The 24,643-nt window shown below is 41.0% G+C and overlaps 1 protein-coding gene across 6 annotated transcripts in view; it reads left to right on the top strand.

The window, feature by feature from the left end:
• Positions 1-24,643, top strand: part of esrrgb (estrogen-related receptor gamma b) — a 208,110-nt gene that overhangs the window by 174,615 nt on the left and 8,852 nt on the right. For all 6 annotated transcript variants that reach the window (XM_049589434.1, XM_049589435.1, XM_049589437.1 and 3 more), the window contains 3 exons: positions 1,166-1,282; positions 16,835-16,945; positions 17,774-17,935. In XM_049589434.1, the coding sequence (XP_049445391.1) occupies positions 1,166-1,282; positions 16,835-16,945; positions 17,774-17,935 (390 nt within the window). The remainder of the gene's footprint in view (positions 1-1,165; positions 1,283-16,834; positions 16,946-17,773; positions 17,936-24,643) is intronic.

Here is a 24,643-nt window from a genome sequence, read left to right on the forward strand (position 1 = left end):
TGTATGTTCCCTCTGCTAACGCCTCTCAGTTTAAAAGACTTTACCCACCCTGAAACCAGCCACAGCCTCTGCCAACATGCTGGCACGGTGCCCCAGGCCCCTCACTGTGCATGTGACCCTGCTGGCACCATCGATGCCAGGGATCCTGACAAATGTTGGCACCTTCTCCTTGACCAACAGGGGATTGTGTACGTGTGTGTACGTGTGTGTGTGTGTGTGTGTGTGTGTGTGTGTGTGTGTGTGTGTTGTGGGGGGCAGCTCTGGCAGAACTGCAACAGATAACACCTGGTTTGCTGTTTTTAGGTACCATTAATACATCTCTGGACTTACGGGGAATTGTTTAAACACTCAATCAAGGGATTTGGATACTTGGGAAAGAGGATTTGTCATTGGATTCTTTAGGTCACGTCAACTTTTGAAGTGGCTGCGTAATGAACCCCCCCAAAAGAAAAAAAGAAATGTTAACCGGAACCTGGTGAGAGAAACAGGCAGCGCTTACATGGCAGCAGGTTCAATATGTCTGCATTTCGGGCTTTTTTTGGACCCAAGTGATTAAATTGCATAGGGAGTATTTCCATAGTGAGCCAACAACCACGAGACGGACTTGAATAATACATCGAGCTTTGCTACATGATATGGGAGCCTTAGATTGGCGAGTCTTAACAGCAGCTCTTGGTCTTTACTGGAGAGCATTATGCAGAGCGCTCTGCTGCTGCTGCGCGTCCATCTCTTAGCCCTTGTGTTGTTGAGGGAGGGCAGCTTTCCCATCATCCTTTAGGTGAAGAAGGATGGGCTGGATGGGGTCGTGGTGAGCGTCGCAGAAAGGACGCTCTGCATTAATGAAGCTAATTTATCTGTGAATCAAAATGGGGGTGGGACTCCAGGGCGGGGAGGTGCTTTTTACATGTCCCATCAAAATGCCACTAAACCCTCCTCTCCTTCAGGAGTGTCACACGGGGTCACCTTGGGACAGGTGTGTGTGTGTGTGTGTGTGTGTGTGTGTGTGTGTGTCTTACTCTCTTTGTGTGCCTGGTGTTTACTGTTTCTGAATTGGTCTCATTTTCTGTGCAGTAATTCTAAAACCAATTCCTCCTAATTTGCTGATGTTCACCTTTCTGTGCTCACAGAATTAATAACAACATATTTTTTATTTAATCTCCTGCAGGGAATATCGAGTACAGCTGTCCCGCCACCAACGAGTGTGAGATCACCAAAAGGAGACGCAAGTCGTGCCAGGCCTGCCGCTTCATGAAATGTCTTAAAGTGGGCATGTTGAAAGAAGGTGAGTACTGATTTTATCACCTTGTCATTTTTGTTTGTCATGTTTTTCTAATTACTTTTGATTTGATTTCACTTTACTTTCAGAATGTATCTGACATTTGTCATCTCAGGGCGTCAACTGTTTCACATAAATACAAAAGTACACAACAACAAAACTACAAATCACACCACAAATTACAAAAGTAGACGCAGTGCAACATTAATTGTTCCCCATTACATCCAGTCTTTGACACAGGAACACTGAGGCTACTTAGATACCATACTCTCATTTAACATGTTGACAGACTTCTGGCTTTAAATCCACTTCAGATATCAGTCAAGAGATGAAGGACTGAAACAGTTACTCATATAACTGATCAACAAAATGCGCTCAGCAGTCATTTTTGACAGCTGTTTAAATGTTATCACCAAATATTCAATTAAATTCAATTTTATTTATAAAGCCCAATATAACAAATCACAATTTGCCTCAGAGGGCTTTACAGCATACGACATCCCTCTGTCCTTTGGACCCTCACAGTGGATAAGGAAAAGAAAAAACAACAACAACAAAAAAAAACATGGTAGAAACCTCAGGAAGAGCAACTGAGGAGGGATCCCTCTCCCAGGACGGACAGACGTGCAGTAGATGTCATATAGAACAGATCAACATTATAAATTTGCAGTAATCCATATGACCAAATGAGACATAAAGAGAGACAGAGAGAGAAATTGTATAAAAAAAAGTATAAAAAATGGTCTCTTTTCAGCTTTTTAAATGTATCGTTGCTCTTCTGTTGTATCATATTATTCAAACAAACATTCTTAACAATTAAACCTGGGTATCCTGAAAAAACTGTGACGCATTTTTCACTCTTTGTTACACTTTAGATATAAATTAATCAATATTTGAAATAATTGTTAGCTGCAGCCCCGCTGAGACTTTAAACAGGGGTTATTGGTCTCAAGAGTTCAAGAAAATAATGATAAAAGTAGCAACTTAAAAGGCCCCAAAAACATATTTGAATATTTTTATTAAAATAATGTTGTCAGGAGGAAATCTTACTTCTGTTCCTCTGATTTCTTTGTTTAATTATGATTTTTAACAATTAAGATGTCCTGTATAGAAGCAAAAAGCCTTATAATCAGTCAAATTATTAAACTTTTTTTAAACCGATAGATGAACAGCTCATAGAGTATTCCAAGGTTTATTTTTTTCTAGTGATGATACATATATTTCTCTCGTCTAGCGTCTAGTGTGATATGTGAATCACTGAATCACTGCTCCAGTGTAATACCGAAATAACATGGTGCTTTATTATACTTTATTTTAACATTTTCCTAATTTGGGATCAATAAACTACATCTATCTATCTGTCAGTCATTATTTCATGACCTAATTTAAAACAAGTCGGGGGGTTTTAGCTCGCAAAGTGTTGACAAACAAAGGCATACGGTTTAGGGTTATATTGTGGATTAGAATAAAGAACAACAAAGGGTCCGTCTCCGTCCTGAACTCAGGAGTAAATATTAGAAATTTAGCTATTTTTGGAGCACCAGCCAAACCTGTCTTTTATGGTATTAAAGAAAAGGACGTTATTTTCTTTAAGCCTCTTTTGTTGTGTCATAAAATAGGCTACTTCTTGCCTGGAAATGTCCCACCTGACCATCTCGATCTGCGTGGTTGGAGGATATAACAATCATTTCACTAAAAAAAAGTGCAACCTTTCATTTCATATTTCAGCTACGTGTCTGTGTTGCCTCGTGAATGAGACTTACAAGTCTGGTGAGGTCACGTATTCATTTACCTGGTCCTCTGTCCTTCCCTTTTCTGATACCTTACTGTAGTTTTACAGTAAAATGACTGTACTGTGAAATTTTACTTAATGGGAAATTAAGGCTGTTTGAATTTTTCACCCCATTGTGTTTTGTTAAATACAAAATCAATGGAAATATCTGACCTTTGAATTTTGTGTACCATGCGATATAAAAATAATTAATAAAAACAAATACATATTTATATCCAAATTTTGAGCACAGACAGTCACAGAACACAGTGTCTCGTGCCCGTGAATATGATATGGCCGAGCAGTCTTACTGTGGATTAGAAGCAGGGTCAGTGATCAGATATTACAGCCAGCTGTGGCCTCCGGGAGACACTGGTGACATCACCCACAAGCCTTACTCACCTCTCCTCACACCGCCGAGCCTCTCGACGTGTGGAAAAAGCTGCTGAGTTGAATGTTCCTACCGAGACCGACTGAGAAGTGTAACAGTACTCTTGAAAAGCACAGGCTGTTCCCCCAAGACTTCCCTCTCCCCTGGGCTCTGGGTGTCTCTCTCCCTCACCCTCTCTGTCTGTCTGTCTGTCTGTCTGTCTGCCTGCCTTCCCCCCCCCTCCTGGCATATTGATCCGCTAAATGCTTTCCGAACATCCCACCTCACTTCCTGCATGTGTTGTTTCTCCTCCAGAGAGAGACCTTTGGGAGTACAGAGGGAAAATCTAGCCGATAGATTTTCTTTTGCTTTTTTTTTGCTAAGGAAAGAGGGGTTTGTGTTTGTGTTTGTGTTTGTTTTTTTGCATCTGTGTGTTTAGCTAGAGGAGCTGTTCCTCACTGATGCTTAGAGTTAGTTATGTTTTATAGAGAGTATTATAATACCTAGAGCTTCACGGTTCACCTTGTTGACAGATTTTTATGCAATTTTTATGACCCCATTTTTAGGAAATTGTTGTCTGTCAACAGTTGTTAGGTACCGAAACAAAGAAGGTCACTGTACTGAGATGTAGCTTTTTGATAAATTGTTATTTTATTTTTACATCTTGTTTATAACACTGCAGGCAGGATGGCAGTAATGTGGGTTGTATTCAGCTGTTCTGCTGGTGAAATCATAACTCTGAAATCAAAGATACAGTACCTTCCCGTTCTCCGTGTTGGATCAGCGCTCTGTAACATTACTGTTAAAAGGCAATATTAATATTTAGAAGTGTACTCTGACTTCTGCATAAATGATTTGATGCACACTTTGTTATTGTGGCAGTAAAACTCTTTAACACTAGTGAAGGTGCTGAGTGTAAGTAAGGGAGTATTTATTTGTTGAATTCCATTTATTAGACTGGCACATATGATTTTTTACTTCAGATGAGGGGTTTTCAAACTGAAGCACGGAGGGAGGTATGTGAGGTGAAAGGGACAGGTGATTGCAGGTGTTCTGAAAACAACAGGAAGCTAAGCTGGCTGTATGCTGTGACGTTTTAGAAATGTTGTTTAATTCTAACTGTGCAAGTACATCCCCTGTGATGTAAAGCCGTAGCGTATAAGTGCTTATACTGTATGTGTAAAATAGAAAATATAAAGGCCCGTCGGCCCCTGTAGACCAGTCTGACCATTTCCAATAAATATTTGTTTGACAGCTCCAAGGCTGGTAGAAGTTTGCTAGGGGAGGTCTGTAACGTTACACCAGTACGTTTCACAGTAATGTGTTATTGTCAAAAAAGTTTCACTTGTTCATTACGGTCGTGATAGGAGGATGAAACTTTAAAGTGGCAGGTACGCTGTCGCCACACCTCGACCAACCTGGCCTCCATAGTTTCTGTCCACACAGCAAATCGAGTCACCATGGTACCTTCAGACGCTCTGTTGGACACTTCATGCATGCGCAGTTAGAAAAAAGGCCTGACGTTGGGGAATTGACTTGTAGCTGCGCTTTAACTGTTATTATAGATTTTTGTTTTTCATTCATTTTATTTTCAGGTAGTTTCCAGAGTGGGTTGGCTTTTTTCTGTTTAGTTAATTCTTATAGTCTAAGTATTAATTTAGGGTTGTTTTCTCTGTATAGATTTAAGAAGACCACAGTAGGTATTACAATACAAATGCAACAGGCAGTTGACTCACAGTCAGAAAGACATCCCAGTCTTAATAAACATGCGCCAATGTCTCCTTGAGCTTGTTGTTTAGGAGAATTTGACCAAATCGACAAAGACTAAAACATTTCCTGTTTGTTTTTTTTAATTGATTTTTGTAAGTACAGAATATCATTTCAGTTCGTTTTCATTTTTCATTTTATTTTTAAGACAATTTTTTTTCCGACTAACCAAAGTGTTTTTCCACACCTAGTTTCAGTTTTTAGTTTAGCTTCAGTTAGCTTAGCAAGAGCCTGACGACAGTGGACCAAAATCTCTGACATGCCAGAAATTTATCCGAACGTCCGACAGCCAGCAGGAAGCAGTTGATTGGACTCCAATCAGCCAAGCTCAAATTTTGTCCAACACTTAAACGGGTCATTTGGCTCAAAAATCAAGTCTGAAACAGGCCCAAGCACACAGTGTATGTCCAGCTTTAGTCATTGTGATTTGATGTGGCCCAGCTGTTATTTTGTACAGCAGTGAGTGTAACACAACTCGTTACCACAATTAGCGTCACAATGAATACTCATTCCCAGAGTCCTAACTCAGTCAAATCTTAACACACAGACATAACACACAAATTTTTGTATTCATTGTTAGTATACTTTACAACAGTGGTTCCCAGCTGGTGGTCACGGTACAAAAGTGGGTCGTGGGCCCATTCTGAATGGACCACAAGTGACTTGCAAATTTGTAAAAAACACACTTTATTTTCTAGTACAGTGAATTTCCAGCACAGAGCTTTTATTCTGAAGTGCCGTTTTCTGCTGTAGAGTGAGTGACTAAGCAACTGCCACTTGACAGATACAGCAAACTAGTTCAGTGACATGGCCAAACTCAAACTGTGTGGACCTCAAACTAACAACCAAGGAGAAATCTGGACTCTGTGGTTTCACCAGTTGGGAACCACTGCTTTACAAGGATATCATTATCCCAGATCTCCACTCAAATAAATATCCACAAATTAGTCTAAAAAGCTAAATAAAAAGCTAAAAAAATATGTTCTTTATAATGACCTTACCTGAGAACTGGGAGGGCATGATTGTCTCGATTTTGTCTGAGGCCGTCTGATGTTGTATCCCAGTTTGAAGATAGATTACACCAGGTTAAGCTCTGGAGTTTAGCCCACTGCCATCCGCACTGATTGTGTGATATATGGGTATCCTGTATATCCTAATATCAAAAGAAGCCTCTAATGAATGTGTTTATGGACTCGACGTAGAGACACAACATCATAAATTTCCTAAAATAAACCGTGGTCACACAGTTTTGTGGTGTTCTGCCAGCACCAAACACAACTCATAATAGAAGCCAGCAGCAGTTAACTGCAGTCTGTGCTGGTAACACAAGATTGTATGTCAGGCTCTTGGTTCATTGCCACTAATACAACTTCACCGTGTACTGACATAGCCGTGTTTGTTCGTCTCAGAATGAGGGGTCATCCATTGTATTGCCATTACAACACTATTTATACATGCGCCCACTCTTGATGTCTTCATCCCGGCCCAAATATCTCACACCGAGGCTTTGACTCTCGGCCAGAAAAAACAAAGTTGCTTCAGAAATAAAGCTGAAACTATTAGCGCATGCTTAGAGGAAAAACGGTGGGGTATTGTCTGTGGCGGGCCGAGCTAAGCCGTTGATGTGGACAGTCAGTGTGTGTGTGCGTGGGAGGGGAAATCTGTAGCCTCCACCGCCTGCTGCTCCTGAGACGCGGCATCACAGCCACAGCGACATGTGGCACAGTAGGTGATTCTCTGAAAGTGATGGCATTCAATTAAAAGGAAAAAGGACATTTAATCGTGGCATAGTGCCGTGGTGTGGCCTCTTACAGACATGGGGGGGCTTTGATCATGGAATCAGTGGGGGACAGCAGCTTGCCCTACTTCGTGTAATGAGATCACCATGTAACAAGTGTCCAAAGCCTAGTCATGGAAAAGGAATAATCACATAGTGTAACAGGAATGTCAAACTAGTCTTAAAGGGTAACTTTAGTATTTTCCAACCTGGACCTTATTTTCCCACGTTTTTGTGTCTAAGTGACTAATGGGGAAAACGATCTCTGAAACTGGTCCACTATTGAGCGACAGGGCTGCAGGCAGCAGCCACAAAACAGGCTGCAATGTAACCACTTGGGACAATTGTGCACTGTCAATCTACGTCCACCAGAAGTGCTTGTTTTTGCCACTGACAGGCTCAGAATGGTATTAAAGGTGTCTGACAACTTCATGGAAAGGATCCCTACAGAGACAGACCTTTTTGTTTAACCAGAAACAGCCGTAAAATCACTGTCGACAAACCCACCAAACTCCATTGAAATAAACAGCAATTTTATTGTCATAAAAGACGCTTCATTCAACGTCGACAGACACAAAATAAAACTCATAAAATAGTCATAAGTTCTTCTTTCCACTGTTCCAACAATCACCAACTCTAGTTTGGTTGAAATAAACCCTTAACTCATCCAGTTAGATAAAAATATAGATGAAAATATACTAGTTCTATATGCGCTTAAATTAGTGTTTATTTAAATGAAATCTGGTGACGCAGTGTGGGCGATATGGCCCTAAAATGATACCACAATATTTCGAGGTATTTTTGCGATTACGATATTTTTGACTCTATGACAAATAGGTAAAAAGATAAATTTTACTATTGAACATTATTATTAGATTATTAAGATTGTTTAAGAGCATAGAGTTGCAACAAAATAAGTGATATAGTTTTACAGTTTACTTCCAGATATTCAGTAAAAACTAAACAAAAATGATCTCTCATTTCTTTAGTTTGGAAACAACAACAGTAACTCAGAGTGAGATTCAGATTCTGTATACAATATTAATAGTTCAACAAAATAAAATCTACCACAAGTTACACATTTAAATAGCTCCCAAATACAAAAAATGTCCCCTGGGATCTACATGCATATAAATCAACAGGTGATTTGTTCTCTTTAAGTAAAATCCTAAATGATTGGGTTGTGTTTTTTCCCACCTGGACCTTTATGCTCTGCCATTTCTCCTCTAATCATCACGCTGTAACCTGTGACAGGCTGTTAGGATACCACAACTATCACACATTCACATATATGTAGTTTTTGGTTGAACCGCAAGCGTCACGTAGGTTTACATTACCAAAGGTTTACGGCGAAATCACTTGTGTGGTCATGGCGAGAGAGGAGAGGGAGAGATGCTGTGCTGCTGCCAGAGGAGCTGCTGAATGAGTTCCCTCTGATCAGCAAGTTGCTAAAAAGTCCAGGGCTGTTCATAAAACATTCAGGACGCCACAGTTTATTCCACACTACTGAAGCTGCTCCTCTTTTTGGAACCACCACAGAGTCGGTAATAGTTACGCTGTCAGCCATGTTTGTTGTTGCCGTGGGTAACAGTATGACATCAATATGTAAAGAAGTTGAAATATTGTTAGAATCATGATATGAATTCTTCATATATTGAAAATTATGCTGGTATTATCGTGAACAACATGATATGGCACGAGCGATTTTGGAGCTGTTTCTGGTTCTTTATCCGTGAGGTCTATTTCTGTAGGGATCCTTTCTATAATGTCTTCAGACACTTATAGTAACAATCTGAGCCTGTCAGTGAAAAATTCAGAAACTGTTGTTTCCATTAGTCACTTAGACACAAAAACATGGGAAAATAAGGGTCAGGATAAAAAATACAGAAGTTACTGCATTGCATTACATCACCACATGCTGCCATTACAAACCTCTTTTTCTGTTTTAAAATCTTCTACTCTACTGCTATAAGCATAAAAATATTAATCCAAAATATGAAAATGTTATTTCATCATGAATTCTTCATACCATTTCCCACATTATCCCAAAGTCATACTTTCACTTCCTACAGTGCAGCAGTATCATGAGAGAAGCTTCGCACCGCAGAAGATGTTGAGAGAACTTATGTGATCAGGCGTTCTAAAAGCGTCTAATATTTCCACCAGGACCCTCTAAGCTCCGCTCTAAGCATGCCATCCTGAATTATAAAGTGCCAGCTGCCGCAGTTATAGACCTGCACCATTGGAGGGCAGGGGAAGCCCCTCCTCCCTGCAACACCTGCCGCTAATCAGCCGACTTCAGTTCTAAAGCTCCGTTTGTCGGCTTCAGGTGTGTCCAAACAGCTTGACTGTTCTGAAGTAGCAGCTTTAGGAAGGAGAAGAGGAAGCAAATTGAGTCTGTAGATGTATGCAAGAGGGTTTAACTGTTTTATATTAGATCTGTTTGATAGTCAGGCATGTTATCTGTGCGCATTATGTGAGTTTGGATGTAAGTGAACAGTTTTTTTCTTGTATCTGAGAGGAAAATCAAAGAGACTCTATATAGTGTACGGCAGGCTTCTCTCCAGATCCAGCTTTGCTTCTCAGCAGAGCAGCTGGATGAGCTGAGTGGAAGGTAGTGGCAGGCGTCTGTTCGAGGAAGCCAGCTTCGCTCAGTGACCCCTTAAATGTCCAACTGAGGCTGATAAAAGGTCACAGGTCCAATGGAAAAACTCTCACGTAATTACAACTCGCGGAAGGTATGGTGTCAGTCACCGCTGCCAGGAGTCAGTGCCTGCAGTTAATAGCAGCGCTAATAACCCCATAGCATTACTGTATGGTGTTAAATGATGCAAGAATTTTCTGGACTGAATTAGCATGTTTTCAGCTTTGTGATTTGAGTCACTCCTGGTATTTTCTGCTGCAGATGGAAGGCTTAGTTTTAGCTTCTTGTAGTTTTAGTGCTGCAACAATCAAAGAAAATACTGCGCAGGTTTTTTATCAAGTAATCATATCATCATGTTAGCAAATTAGCATGTATAAAAAGTATGTCCTCTTGAAACAGAAGCGTCCGGCCCCTGTAGGCTGACTGAATTCCTCTCATGAATGAACATTTTTTACATTTTCAATAAAGGACACTTAAGCCTGTGCTCCTCTGAAGTCGATGCTGGCCGGTTTTAGCGTTAGCTCAGTGTTTCTGTGGTGTATTCTTTGCTTGTGGGGATTTTCTGACACCGCTGTAATGTGGTGGATAAATACAAGCTGCCAGACTATTTTGGCAACCTACACCGCTGTCTCGCCCTCGCCGACCACAGATAGGGATCAGCAGTCTTTCCTGAGCGAACGTGGCTACCGGGGTAACGTTACAGCCTTATTTTCCTCCAGCCACATACACAAAAGATTAGTAAAGCCATATCCAATATCACAGACTGTCAGGTCCCTTCCCAATCAATAGGCTTAGATCAGAAACCGATCTATACGCTAAGATTACATCATCAAAATAAAGATATAGCAGAAGTCTGTACTGTATGGGTGCCTTTAAAGTCTTAGCCGATACATTTCTGACTGTACCGCTCTACGTCTGCAAGGAAGTGAAACTGTAAAGCTAGGATGACCTCTGACTCCTCGCCACTTGATGTTTCCTTGTACCACAAACTTGTCTATCCAACAGCACATGTATGGGGCCTTGTTTGCTTTTTAGGGTGTCAGAGTAGCTGGCAGGCTGCAGCTGAGAGTCAGCGGCCACCCAGAGGCTCCGTGCTGGCCTGTCCTCACTGTCTGGCAGGTGATAGATCAGACACGGAGGCTAACACGTGTTCCTCTGAAGAAGGGGATTTAGCGATGTGCTGACCTCTTTACAACCCTCCGATACACTCACACACACAGCGCACACATTCATGTGCGCACATGCCAAATGTATATCACCCCTGACAAGTGACATGGGATCGGACCTTGAGGTCCATGTTTCCTGCTGGCACCCTTCTCCCTCTATGTCTCTTTCTCTTTCACCCACACAACAGTTTGTGCGAACGCCACAAACCGAGCGCCTGCTATGCCAACACACCGGGGATCCTGAATCGACCCGGCCATCTCCAGCCGCGCAGATGTTTTCGATTACAGGCGCATTTGTGGTCAGCGCAGCTCTGTAATACTCAGTAATACCCCTTGCGGACACGCCGGCTCAGATTTATGAAAAGTGTAAAACATGATAAAGAGAGCGATGCCAGCGTGCGCGGTTATGGGAGAACAACTCCTGCTTTGTCTTGTCAGCCCATTGGGGGTTAGAGCAGGTGGGACGCCATCCTGATACACCCCCCCCCCCGTGTCCCGTACCCGTTTCCCTCTACCCTCCCTCTCTCTGTGCAATCAAACAAAAACTGTCCGATGTCTTTAGCTCTGTGCAGCCTCGCAGGCTCAGCCCTCAGAAGGAGCTGTGGAAGGGCAAGGTCCCTGCGCCTTGTAAAGGGTGAGCGGCTGTGTAGGAGGGGGCGCACGCTGCATCCCTCTGATTTTTCTCAGCTAAAATAGGGAGCTCCTAATCTCCCTTTGGCAGCGTTAGCCAGCCAGCCAATTCTGACACATTCTCTAGAAAGAAGCGCCTCTGACAGGTGAGCAGCTGAAAATAGTTGCATGAGATACACGCGCACATGTTCATAGTAACACACAAGCTTGATACACACTATATGAGTCACACGCACAATGAAATCTGTTCCCCATAGAACCTCTTTGAATCCCACTGTGCACTTTGTTTGGGACTCTTTAATTGTTTTTATTCTTAGTTTTATTTTATTCTGGACACTTCTTGTTTTGATATTTTTTACTGCTTACCCTTCTCTCCACTTAGTTTCTGTTGATTTTTTCCCTGCATTTTTATCTAGTTTCATTTACACAAAGTGCAGGCCTGTAGCCATTGAGGACACTGAAGTCATTTTTTGAGGCTTTCAACAACAGTTTGAAGTTACATGCTTTAATTTAAACAAAAACGTACACATGGTGGGTATTTTATAGTGTAATTCCAGTATATTTAGACTCAGGCTGTAATTCTAATACATACTGGGGGGACATATTCCTCCAATATTTAAATTATGCTCAAAATGTCTTCCTTAAAAGTAGTAATAAAAAATATATTAAAAAAAAAACTTCTGTGCAATACAACAAGTGACCAAAGCCAAAACCCAAAAAATCCGTAGCAAATGTAATCATAGTCATAAATAAACTCAACAAATTGCCATCATAATAATTAAATAAATAATACTGATCATCACATGCCATTAGACGATGTAAAAACACGAGTTTTAAAAATTGCCCGGGAACACATGAAGAAATCTATATATTTGGACGATAATATTTGGGTGATTTCTATTAAGACACATGGATTTTTAGGTACAACCGTAACATGTGACAAGTTTATCTTACTTTAGAAAATTTAGGAAACCAACTGCCTTGAAAAAAGCTAAGTAAATCTAACTGTTAGTCTTAAGTTATGTTTGTTTTTTATGCATTTTAAGACTAATGGTTTTATTTACTTACCTTTTCAAGGTAATTGGTTTCCTCGTTTTTTTAAAGTAAGATCAACTTGTCAGATTTTACAGTGTAGCACTGGGCTATAAGACTCACTAGAGTAAGTTATCTTTTTATAAGTAGAATTTTAATGATAAATATTAAAACCATACAGACCCCTAATTGTTTATTACTTTTTACCCTGAGGAAGACGCATGTGAGTAGGCCTTATAATGCTGAAACATAAGAGCATACATAACCTTTTGTGTAACATTACTTAAATTGTGCAGGATTTTTGGTTTCAAGATGTTTTAAAATGGTCAGTTTAGCTGTAAAGTTTCTAAAAAAAAAAATGCATCCTGGGTGAATTTCCTCACACACGCCTTTAGGTTTGGGTGGCACAAGACATACACTGACAATGGGCCCCCAGAGTGTTTAATGGGTGATTACGGCCCTGCTTCAAACTCAGTATAACAACCAAAATTTAAACACACTATTCATTTTTTTCCCACCAGAATTTTGCTCCTGACAGCATGGAGAAGATGAAGATAGATTATGCTTTGTCCTTTTAAAGGATTTTTACAGAAAATGTAACTACAATTAATAGAATCAATAAAATATGACAAATGCAAGCAATTATATTTTATTGAATTATTTTAATTGACTCAGTTTTTGGTGTTTTGTACATGGGAATTATTTCTATTGGCATCTACTTTATTGAAGTGTGTAGGGATTCAAATGAGGAAAAAATAAATCCACATGACACATGCACGCACTCTGCGGCCACAACGTAAAGGAAAACACAGCGGCTTCAGTCGGGAATGTGCTTTAAGGTTGCACAAGTCAATAAAGATATTGAATGTGAAAGGGAAGCCGGGGGTCAGGTGGCCGTAAAGATTGCTCCTATGCAAACATGCCTCCTCATCTTTCCACACACATGTACACACACACACACACACACACACAGAGCAAGGATACTGTCAGCCAGTATCCTTGTGTCTCAGGCCGTCTGTACTGTACTGCATGATCTTACCGAACTCATAATATTCAGCACCCTCACTTCTACCACCTCCCACTCCCCATAGCCTCACCCCTGCATCCATATTTTGGCTGCCACACTTTATGAAGGGCCAGCAACCGTAAAAAATGGATCTGGATGCTTTTAAGATGATCTGTGCCCCCTCCCTCCCATGTCACAGGCACTCTCACTGCCGAGACACGAGCTCTCCTCTGTACCGGATTGTCTTGAAGCACGGAGGCCGCTGCGGTTTTGGGCCTGAGGTGTGGAATGTGGTGCTGACGATGACACAACCCCTCCGCCCTCTCCTCCCTCCCCCGGCCCTCTACAAGGGGCCTCATCCAGCTGTCTTGTTGTGGTCAGATTCTCAGTACTGTGCCGTATCACATGGGGAGGAGATAATCCCACACTGGTCGGATCAGGCGCTGGCTGGGACAGGCAGGGCTGTCAGGGAGGGAGATGTACACCCGATGCTGAAAGGCAGAGAAAAAGAGACAGAAGGGAAGAGGGAGAGGAAGAAAAACAGAGATCTTGCAGAAAACTGATACATTCAGCCAAAAACAGCAGCTTGTTCTGTCTTCGTCCCTCCCGTTCTTCAACATTATCTTACCCCTTCTTTCACCCCCTGTCTGTCCGTCTCTCTGCCCTCCTGCCTCTGGTCTCTGCCGTTTGCAGCGCTGCTAAGCTGTAAACTGAAACTGGTTAGCGCTGAGCTCTTAATTCTTGTCAGCGTCTATTAATTATGGGCCAGTTGGATGTTCCAGTTCAAACAGCCCCCGCGGATCTTGGAATTCTAACTCCGGCTGTTTGGTCACTTGTCGCTTGTCGCAGCCACATGACCCTGCAGCCTGCAGCAGGGAAACCAGTGTGTGCGTACGTGTGTGCGTACGTGTGTGTGTGTGTGTGTGTGTGTGTGTATGTGTGTGTATGTGAGGAACAAAAGCAGCAACAATTTCCTATGGTAGTGAATTCAGGGTACGCACCTGCTTATTAAGTTTTTGCATTACACAAGCGTAGTGTTGTGAGAGCCTCCGCTAACTGCGCATCCCTTTATTAGGCCTATGTGTGTCATTTAATAGAGAGGAGCTTTTGAATTGATTTAATATCTGGAGTACATGCGCACACTTTCCTGAAGCACAATTTATAATTTTAAATTTACCTTAACCAAGAGTAATGGTGGAAACAACTACTGAAGCTCCATCTATTGCAAAGCCCAGTTCCTAGCTGCCTAACTGACTAATTAAAACCACATCCACATGTGTTCAAAGAACAAGAAGTCTATTTGCAAGCCTTATTGATTACTTTAAGGCGTACAAATGGAAAGCTGTGTTAGGAGAGGGGCTCTCGATTTAGCTTCAATCTGCCAGGCATAAAATGATCTCACTGTGTTTGCTGGGAAGAATGAGCTCCCTCTGGGCACGGTGGGTAATTAGGTTAGTGGATAGTCGGTGTCAGGAAATTGAAAGACCATCCTAATCGGATTCTTTTGTTTCCAGGGGAATCAAAGGAATTTATACGAGTCACTGGGAAATCTCACACGACTCAATTCCACTTGACCATGTAAAATCTGTTTGCTCTCCCTCAGTGCTCAAACAACTTTTAATACGAGGGTGTAAATCCAGCACATAAGGTGCACCTGATGTAGCCCGCGTCCTCTGAGATGGCTCTCAGCATAATCCCTGATATGTCAGTTTGTATACTAACTAGGTACTTACACTCCTCCATCTGCAACAAGGACTCTTTGAGTTAAAGGGTCAAAAATTATTTAAAAAAAAAAAAAAAACTCAGTATTTAATCCCGGTATATGCATATATAAATACTACATTATCTGAAAGGCTTCCTGGTATTCCAGTTAGAAATATATTATAGTCTGAAAAACATTTCTGGGAAAAGCTATGTATCATAGTCTGCAGTTTCATAATGAATTTGAAAATAATAAAAACACATAAATCCTTTTTATGACTGCAATATGATGGCAAAATATAGAGTTGTGCTGATACCAATGACAGTATCGAAAAAATGCCTCTGATTCTGCCTAAAATGTTCAATCATATGTCAGCAAGTACTATGCATAAATCAGATAGCACAACATTAAGTATAAAACTACAAAGTTATTCCACACCCGAATAAAACATTTACCAGAAATCAGTACTTCTTCGCCGCTCTAAAGCAGTTCAAAGCAAGTAATTTCCAGTAAATAGTGTAACGTTAGCCGTTAGTGAAATGTCAGCAATTTCGCAAATTCTATGGCGTTCATTCTCTGTATGTATTTGTTCATGTTTTACAAATGATTTAACCTGAGCCATGCCTTAAAACAAGGACAGGATAGCAATCAAGCAATTATAGTTAATCAATATTTGTAAACGACTGACAAGCAAGTTCAGGTATTGGAATTCAGGAAGGAAAAAATGGTATCTGAACATCCCTAGAAAAATATCTGCAAGTAGCCTATCATCATAAGAAGTAGATATAGCTAGTGTAGTAGTTTCAATTGTGTAAAATTGGCTTAGAAGTGTCTTTGGTTTAGCAGCCATTTATACATTATTCAGTCATTCAATCATTTTTTATGTTTGTGTCATGCCAAATAATTTGGACCATCCCACATGGGATTACAAAGCTCCATTATTGAAAAAGCATCTTCCAGTCATGCGCAGACAAATCATGTGGACAAATGAAAAGAGAGGAGACATAAACTAAAAATAAAACAAATAGTTTCCCAAATATACTGTGGACAGGAGGAGTTACTGTATATCTACAGATGTATCTTCACTATGATGACGGCACATGCGGACGCAGCAGCTTGTGGCTCTATTTTTATTTATTGGTGATGTGATTGAGATATTTTTCTGGGTTGTCACTTGTTTGTACCTTTTAACTTGCACTGTGTACAGTTGTAGCTTTTAAAAATGCCGCTGTACTGGTACAATGACAGTAAGGGACGACTTCTTCTTCCTCTTCTACTTTTTCAGATTATTTCAGTAAAGAGCTTTTTCTCTTATCCCAAACTTTCTCCAGATAACTGGCTAATTATATGTTTCTTATGTGAGCAGACATCTTAGTCTTTGTGCAGTCATCCATGTTTACACAATTGATATGTATTTTTATCTTAGTAAACAAGGCATTTTACTGTTCACAATGAAAAAAGGACAGTAGAAAACAAAATGGAGCTCAGATTCTTTTTTACAATACACTGAGACAGACACACTTTTTTTGAGTAAATACTGTCTAGTTTCAACAGTCAAAGGTAAAATACCAGATCCCAGCTGAGCACACGAAGATCTTTAAGACAAATTATATACAACCCTAACTCTCCATACCAAGTTTTGGTTTAGTCCATATATTATCACTCATCATACATGTATGATATTTTTTTGCAGGTGTACGTCTGGACCGGGTGAGAGGGGGGAGACAGAAGTACAAACGGAGGTTGGATGCAGAGAACAGCACCTACCTCGGCCTCAGCATCCCCCCTCCAGCCAAAAAGCCACGTGAGTCTCACAGTTTGTGTATTTCTGTCTGAATGTTGAGAGACTTGGGTTACAGAAATACATCATTTTGCTTTTATACTGAAGCAATAATTTCACAACCTGAGCATTTTGCAGCATTTTTTGAAGATGGATTTTTACTGTAAAGAGGAAAAAAAATCTCTTGTGCTCTGGAGAGATTCATCACCGGGCCAAACTGCAACCTTTTTTTGACTTTGCACCATATATTATAACATGCTAGACTATATTTTGCATTAACACTTATTTTTTTACTTAAATTTAATATGTACTCATTAATTTGTTGTCATTGCTGTGCCCCAGTGTAATCCAGCCGACAATATTTTTCCTTTTTTTGGTAACACTTTATTTAGAGATTCCATCTAGAGACAGTTTAAACAGTATTTGTAGCACTGAACAGCTTGTTAGTCGAAATTCAACAATTCAGCTGTTTTGCTTTGTAGAGTTTATCTTACAATTCACTACATATTCTCAGAGTTGAACTTAAATATTCAGTCAATTTATGCAGCACATGTTGAGTGAATAGCTTAAGTTCATCCAAATTATTATGAGAATATGTAGGTATGTTCATGAAGCGTCACAAATACTTTTATGTGATAATCTGTTGAACATCTGCAGTGTAAAGTGAAACAGTTAAATTGTTGATAAATACTCGAATACTCTGTACTATCTATATCTATACTATACTATACTATGTAACTACCTCTCATCGTACAAATACAGTGTTGCCTTATTTTCCTTTAACAAAAAAAAAAAAAAAAAAACTGGGTACGCTGTTGCCTAAAATAGTCTCACAACTCACCCCTCTTTCAGTGACGAAGATCGTTTCCCATCTGTTGGTGGTGGAGCCAGAGAAGATCTATGCCATGCCTGACCCCACCATGCCCGACGGAGACATCAAGGCCCTGACCACACTGTGTGACTTGGCTGACCGTGAGCTGGTGGTCATCATCGGCTGGGCCAAACATATCCCAGGTAGAAAGACATAACTGCTAATGAATGACTGTGCTATGCTGAATGTGATTTTCAGATTCATTTCTCAATCTGACATTTTAAAAAATTTCACACACTTAATTCAGACTTTTTACCGTGTGTTGCAGAAAAAAAGGCAAATTTATAGCAGGCTATATGCTGCTGGTAAAGCAATGAAGGAAATCCACATTTGTACTTTAATTTGCTTTAATGTTACAGTATGCGATTACTGAAGTAGATCACTGACTGTTGCACACACATAAACACCCCCCCCCCCCACACACACACACACACACACACAGGATAATTAACATCTGCTACTCATCTGCACCTAAGGGAGAAGCTAGTCCCATATTCTAAAATCTAATCAATAAAGAGCAGCTGAAACCTTTGATTTGACTGGGTGGGGTGGGAGAGTCTGAGGGGGGGGGGGGATCCGCCCCTATGTCAATGTATTCCATTTCAATCCCAGACTTAAAGAAAGCAATCCTCTTACTTACTTAAGGAGACTACACAGTAAAATTGATTTATTTAGGGAAATACTGATGGATTTCCTCGGCCCTTGTTGACGAATTCTTAAATAAGACTTGTCATGCAAATGCTGTGAGATCTTCTTTGCTTTTTATCTCTATCAACTGAAACACACACTTTGGTCTACAGTATGTTTAAAGGGAGCACAGGTTGGACTCAAAGAAGATGCATCTCATTGATCCAGTCAAGTATAGTATGGGCAAAATCACACATTTGGCTAATTCAGTCATTTTGGACACAAAGATGCACTGCAGCAAACAAGTTTCATTATCCGTTAACAGCAAACCATTTTCTCAATTAATCAAATAAATGCCCATCACAATTTCTGAGAGCCCGAGTCTTCTTATTTTGCCCTGCCAAGAGTACAAACCCCAAAGATACTTAATTTACAATGATAAAAACGAATGCTTTGTCTCAAATCAGATACTTCTGTACTTCTACTTTGTAATGTAAGCGCATAAGTGCATTCACATTGAGAAGTATGGCTAAATGCAGTACACTATGGTTACCTGGATGTTGCACTTGTAAGGGTGCACAGTGAATAAGTTGAGTGTGGAAAGTTGGACGCTTCCTACCCTCAATGGTCAACATGTTGCCTACGCAATGGAATTGTAAAATGTCAGCCGACACCAACAGTGAACACTGAAGCTTTGTACAAATATACATGTGTATTTTTCACAGCCGCTACACCGTTATCAGACAGAAGCCATCAGTTTGTTTATTGGGTTAATTCTATAGTAATTTGGTGCCACAAACGTTAACATGAATGCTAATGTTAGCTTGCTAGCTAGCTAACAGCAGCGCATTTTATCACCAGGCATTGACATTTCATGTGTTCTGCTATGAGATATGGGCATAAGTTACATTTTGTGTTTATGCATGTAAAATTGTCATCTTCACTGTAGAGGATTTTAGTGTTGGATTTTGGTTCTGATGCTTAAGTTGTAAATAATTGCAAAATGCAGCAGCTATCATTAACTCAGGTGATCAGCTGGTGACAGAGCCAGCCAGTATCAGCCACGGACTTTCGTAGATATATAATGTGCCATTAAAGCATGTCTATTTCTAATACAATGAATGTCGCCCCACAGCAAGAGGGTTCCTGGTTGGAATGTTGGGGTGGGGGAGCCCTTCTGTTTGCATGTTCTCCCCTGGGCGCTCCAGCTTCCTCCCACAGTCCATAGGCATGCAGGTTAATTGGTGATTCTGAATTGTCCGTATGTGTGAATGTGAGTGTGAATGGTTGTCTGTCTCTATGTGTCAGCTCTGTGATACCTTGGTGACTTGTCCAGGGTGTACCCTGCCTCTCACCCAGTGTCAGCTGGGATAGGCTCCAGCCCCCTGTGAAAAGGGGAAATAAATGAATGAATAAAATAAATACAGAAGAGATCAAGAGAGCAAACAAGCAGATATAGCTAGCATATACTTTAGCGAGTGACAGTCGTTTGTCAAACGTTGGCGATGATGCTCCACCTGGTTGCAATTTGCAAGCAGAAGAAGAAAAGCTGAGAAAGCTTATGACCATCATTTTCAGTAGGTGTGCAACGGCGGTGTTTGATTTGAGACAACACAACCCCGTCAAAATTTACTCACCACACAAGTACATCGTCCACACAATGCACTACATGTAAGCGTACTAACGGCAGTATGTTATTTGAGACACATCATTTTGCTACAAATAATTAGGCAGTTGTCAGAATAATGTAAACTTTAATGCAGCGTCACGTAGTAAATTAATCTCTCCATAACAATTAAGAAGCTAAACATAGCAACTTGATTTGTCTTTTTCTACCTGTGGATTTATTCACTGCTTTCCCAGCTGGCACATTAACCAGCTGCGTAGCTCTCTGCTCTGTCCATTGTTAGCCATAATCACTGATTCATCATCAGATTTACTTTTTACACCTTTATGAATACAATTTGGAATGGTTAAAGGTGTGTGGATGCCAAACCTGCCCTGGGAACCTCAGAGAATTGATTTTACAAAGACACAGGGGAGCTGTGTGGTCTGATTAGGAAAACTGGCTTTTGGGGGGACGCTGGGGTCCGAGACCAGGGTGCTGTCTCACCACTGGGAAGGGAGTTTTTCCCCTGACCTCCTTTTCATCAAACATCTGGTGAACACAGTTTACTAGCTTTTTTAAAATTGAATTCAGGTGTATTTTTAGTGTCATCCACAATTAAATTCGTCAACTTAATCATAGCTACACGGAACTAATTAAAGAAATTTAGCATCATATTTTCTCTGCTACATTTTCTGTGTCTAACTATTGATCTTGCATGCTGTGTAGTAGATCTAAATCCAGACCTGACAGAGTTATTAAAGGAGCATGTGACACTCTGGGGACATTTTACCCGGGGCCAGCGGGTCAGAGTGTCACCAAGTAACGATTAAGACAAAAGGGGTCCCTACAGTTTAACAGTCCACTCCCACCATTACACTCATAGCCCACTGAGCAAATGGCCTTAACGATGAGGTAATAAGAGTCATTACTGCAGATCGCTCCATTAATGTAAAAGTCCTTCAATGTCCACATGTGGAGACCCACATCTGAGTAGGTTTTCTGTTGCGTCGTCATTTTGAGGCTTAAATATTTGTGGTAAATAGCCAGGCTCAGGGGCAAGTTATGATTTAGTTTAATGTGCACAAGTTTACTTTAAATACAGAAGCAAATATATGCACCAGATATTAATTAGAAGACGCGGTTTCCCTGTGCCTTTGAAGCCAACATGCTTGAGAGGAAGACTGTAACTCATCACGAGGCAGCCATTGATTGGATGTTACACGTACTGTCATGAAAATGGAAACAGAATTGCAGCACGGTTGTCAGGAGGTCAGAGGTGACCGCTAATTTGTGCCGCTGTTAACACACATACGCCATCTCAGACATGTAAGTGCACACAACATGTGTAGATTTATTTGCCAGGCAGCAGCATCCAGCGCCCTCTGGTATTTAATGTTCATTCAGTTCAGCATCGCTTTCTTCTTCTTTCCTCTCTTTTCCTCTGCCACTCACTCACTCACACACTCACACACACACACACACACACACACACACAGACTGTCTCTACCATCATATCTCTCACACACACTCTCTGGCTTCCTTGTTCTCTTGTTCCCCTGGCTCCCCCCCCTCCTGCTCCTCCTGCTCATATAGGGCCCTCTAGTCTCATTATTACCTCTGTCTTTTTATTAGGCCCATTAGGGCTCTTAGGAGGCCTGTAATGATACTAAATGAATAGAGAGTGAACTGCTGTCTGTTTTAGACCTAGCTCTCAATGACAGCTTCAAGCTTCACTGCCAACCACTCAGTCTCTTCATTGTACTGAATAGGGATTCAATTACTTATCTGATCTGTACCTGTACTGTACTGTTGCATAGCCAGAGCACTCCTCTTTTCTGCAAACAATCACTAACAGCCCACGGTCTGCTGAGGACTGGGTACCTTATAGAGACAGACACATGGTATACTGGTAAATCATATGGTACAGTGGTTCAGTGTGATCTGTGACAGATGCATCATCAGTGATGTTCCTGGGGTCAAGGGGGTTTCGGGTCTGTCCACATTAGATACCCTCACCCAGGTGACCCATCCGGGGTTAATCAAGCCCCAGATTGCATCCCTACAGCAGCAATGCATGGGCTTGCCCTCTTTATCCAAAGCCACAGAGAGACTTTCTATGTGGCTTCAGTAATGGTTCGTATGGCCCTCCGCGTTGCAGCTCTGGTTACTCCTAAAATACTATTTGCTATGTAAAGATATAATGGAGTAAAGCATCCAGAACAGAGAATAAAGTCATGCTCCCTGTTTGCGTGTTGTATTTCGAGCATGGGTTAGCATTACGTTTGGTGATGACACTGGGGTAATTGTGTCTAACCACCAAATGAGCACGATGCAGGGTGGCAGCAATTAGCTAGCCAGTGGGATACACGCCAGGACTGACATGCATGCGTCAATTTAACACTGTTAGCTCTGTAAGCACTGTTGCCATTGTTAGCGCTGTTTGCGCTGTTATAACTGTAAGCTGCTAGCTCCTAGCCAATGGCTCAGCGACCTGCATGTTGAGAGCCATGTGCAAGCAATCCCGGCTCAGATTTTAAAACATACATATGGTATCGCGCCTCATGCTTCAAATTAATTTTGTCTTTTTCAATATTTAACCAAGTCCATGATCCTTCCCTCACTGTACCCAAGAGCTACAACTGCCCTAAAAAAGTTTGTGGTGGTGGTGAAAGCTAACGAGGATTTAGAAATTATTTTAATAAATAATTTAGATATATCGAATAGGCTGCTGCTTAACTACAAAACAGAACTAAAACACCAAACGACAGTAGTGCAACTCTGGCTTGATAATCTCTGTCAGCTAGAGAGCTAACACAAGAGCGCTATATGCTAGTTGGTAAGATTGAAACAGCTAGCTTTAGTTAAAGCAAATTCACTCTGCATTTTTTTTCTTTAACTGAAAATAATGAACTTTGAACCAATATTTTGGTCACTCAGTATGTTATCCACCGTAACTACAGTAGCCTAAATAAGGCAATAGCTACAGCTAACCTAAGCTAATTTGTCTTAAAGCTAGCCTAGCCTAGCCCAGCCTAGCCTAGCAGAGTTTCAGTTCTGCCATCTCAGCTTTTGATTCCAATGAACTGAAACCATTTGGTGAGTTTAAGCTGCCTTTAAATCACGTACAGGGAAAGTGCAGTATCTACTGTATATTTTTTTATGTATCCTGTATAGAGTGCTGAAATGATGACATTTTCTATGGGCCAGCCAGGAAATTAGCATTGCTCTGGTTCCCTCGACAAAGAGCCAAATGTGTTTTACCATAGTTTTTACAAATGGACACCACTTTTATGATTTTTTTAAGCACAACAACAGTTGCCAGAAGTAAAAAGGTAATGGCTGGCATCTAACCAAAAATCCATCCAAAATCTGTTCAATAAAAATCCATTGACTTCAAGAGAAGGGAACCAAAAGTGCAAAAAATGCTCACCAGGTTATTTCCAGGTTTTAGGACTCAGTCCTGCAGCACTATATAGACTATAACAGTGATTTCATAATTAGCCTTAAAAGGTATAAATGAATGCATTATAATCTTTCTCTGTGTCAAGCAGTTTAAACTTAAAATGATTTCTCCTGAATTTCTCCTGAATAGATATCTGTCTTTGTAGGGCAGAATAATAGAAAATGATTCCTTTTTTTATCCCCCTGTCTCTGTTCATGCCTTTTGTCATCACACGTAGAGAAAACTGCAGAGAAGGAGACATAGACATTACCCACTTTGCTCAATATTGTGTCATGTTTGGTCAAACGGCAGTAAATCAGTAGGGTGAAATATTGATATTTCATCAGGGGGAATCACCCTCCGCAGCGACACTTAACTCAGCCACCTCCAGGCGACACACCTGAAGCTCCGGGGCGACCCCCAGGGAGCCAGGAAGTCACTCCATCGCTTCAGTAAATTGAGTGGAAAGAAAAAAAACAGGCTGGGGAAAAGAAAAGAATGATGAAGGGAAAAAAGGAGACAGCTGAAGAGGGTGCCGCTTCTTTTCCAAAGTGTGTGAAGAAATGTAGAAAGAAAGAGCTGAGCACATGAAAGAAATGGTGCTCTAGAAGCTGGTGTGCTTTTTGTTGATGAACCAAATTAGAGGTTTAATGTATTGAACACTCATAATAAGTGTTATTTTTGTCTGTATCATTGCTCCTTTACTTTCTCTAACTCACTTTGTCCACACATGTTACATGTTACAGTCATTGATCCCCCCTCATTATTCTAAATACACCTTATGGGATTAAAGCCATTAATTTTCTTGTCTTTTGGGGACGGAGAGTAAATTCATGAATTCCCAATGCAGCCTACAGTATCTACATTCGGCGATCCCATATTCCCTCCATCCCCCCACTAAACGTGTACCGGATGTCCTCCATCAACTGTCTGTTTGTCAGATCTGAGGCTTGGATCGATCCCCCTTTCGCATTTGGTGGACTGATTACAATCTACTAATCAATGACACCCCCAGCGCTCTTTTCTCTCTGCCTCATTCTCTCTCTCCCCGTCGTTTCTCTATTTGCTTGATAAGAACCATCGGGAGGACCTCCTTTTAAGTCAACCTGCCCCATTCCCATCCACACAACCTGAGATTTAAGTAAGCAGAGTGGTGGGTTCAAGGCCCTGGTC

The sequence above is a fragment of the Epinephelus fuscoguttatus genome, linkage group LG11 (assembly GCF_011397635.1).
Source record: "Epinephelus fuscoguttatus linkage group LG11, E.fuscoguttatus.final_Chr_v1".
In the NCBI taxonomy this organism is placed as follows: Eukaryota; Metazoa; Chordata; class Actinopteri; order Perciformes; family Serranidae; genus Epinephelus; species Epinephelus fuscoguttatus.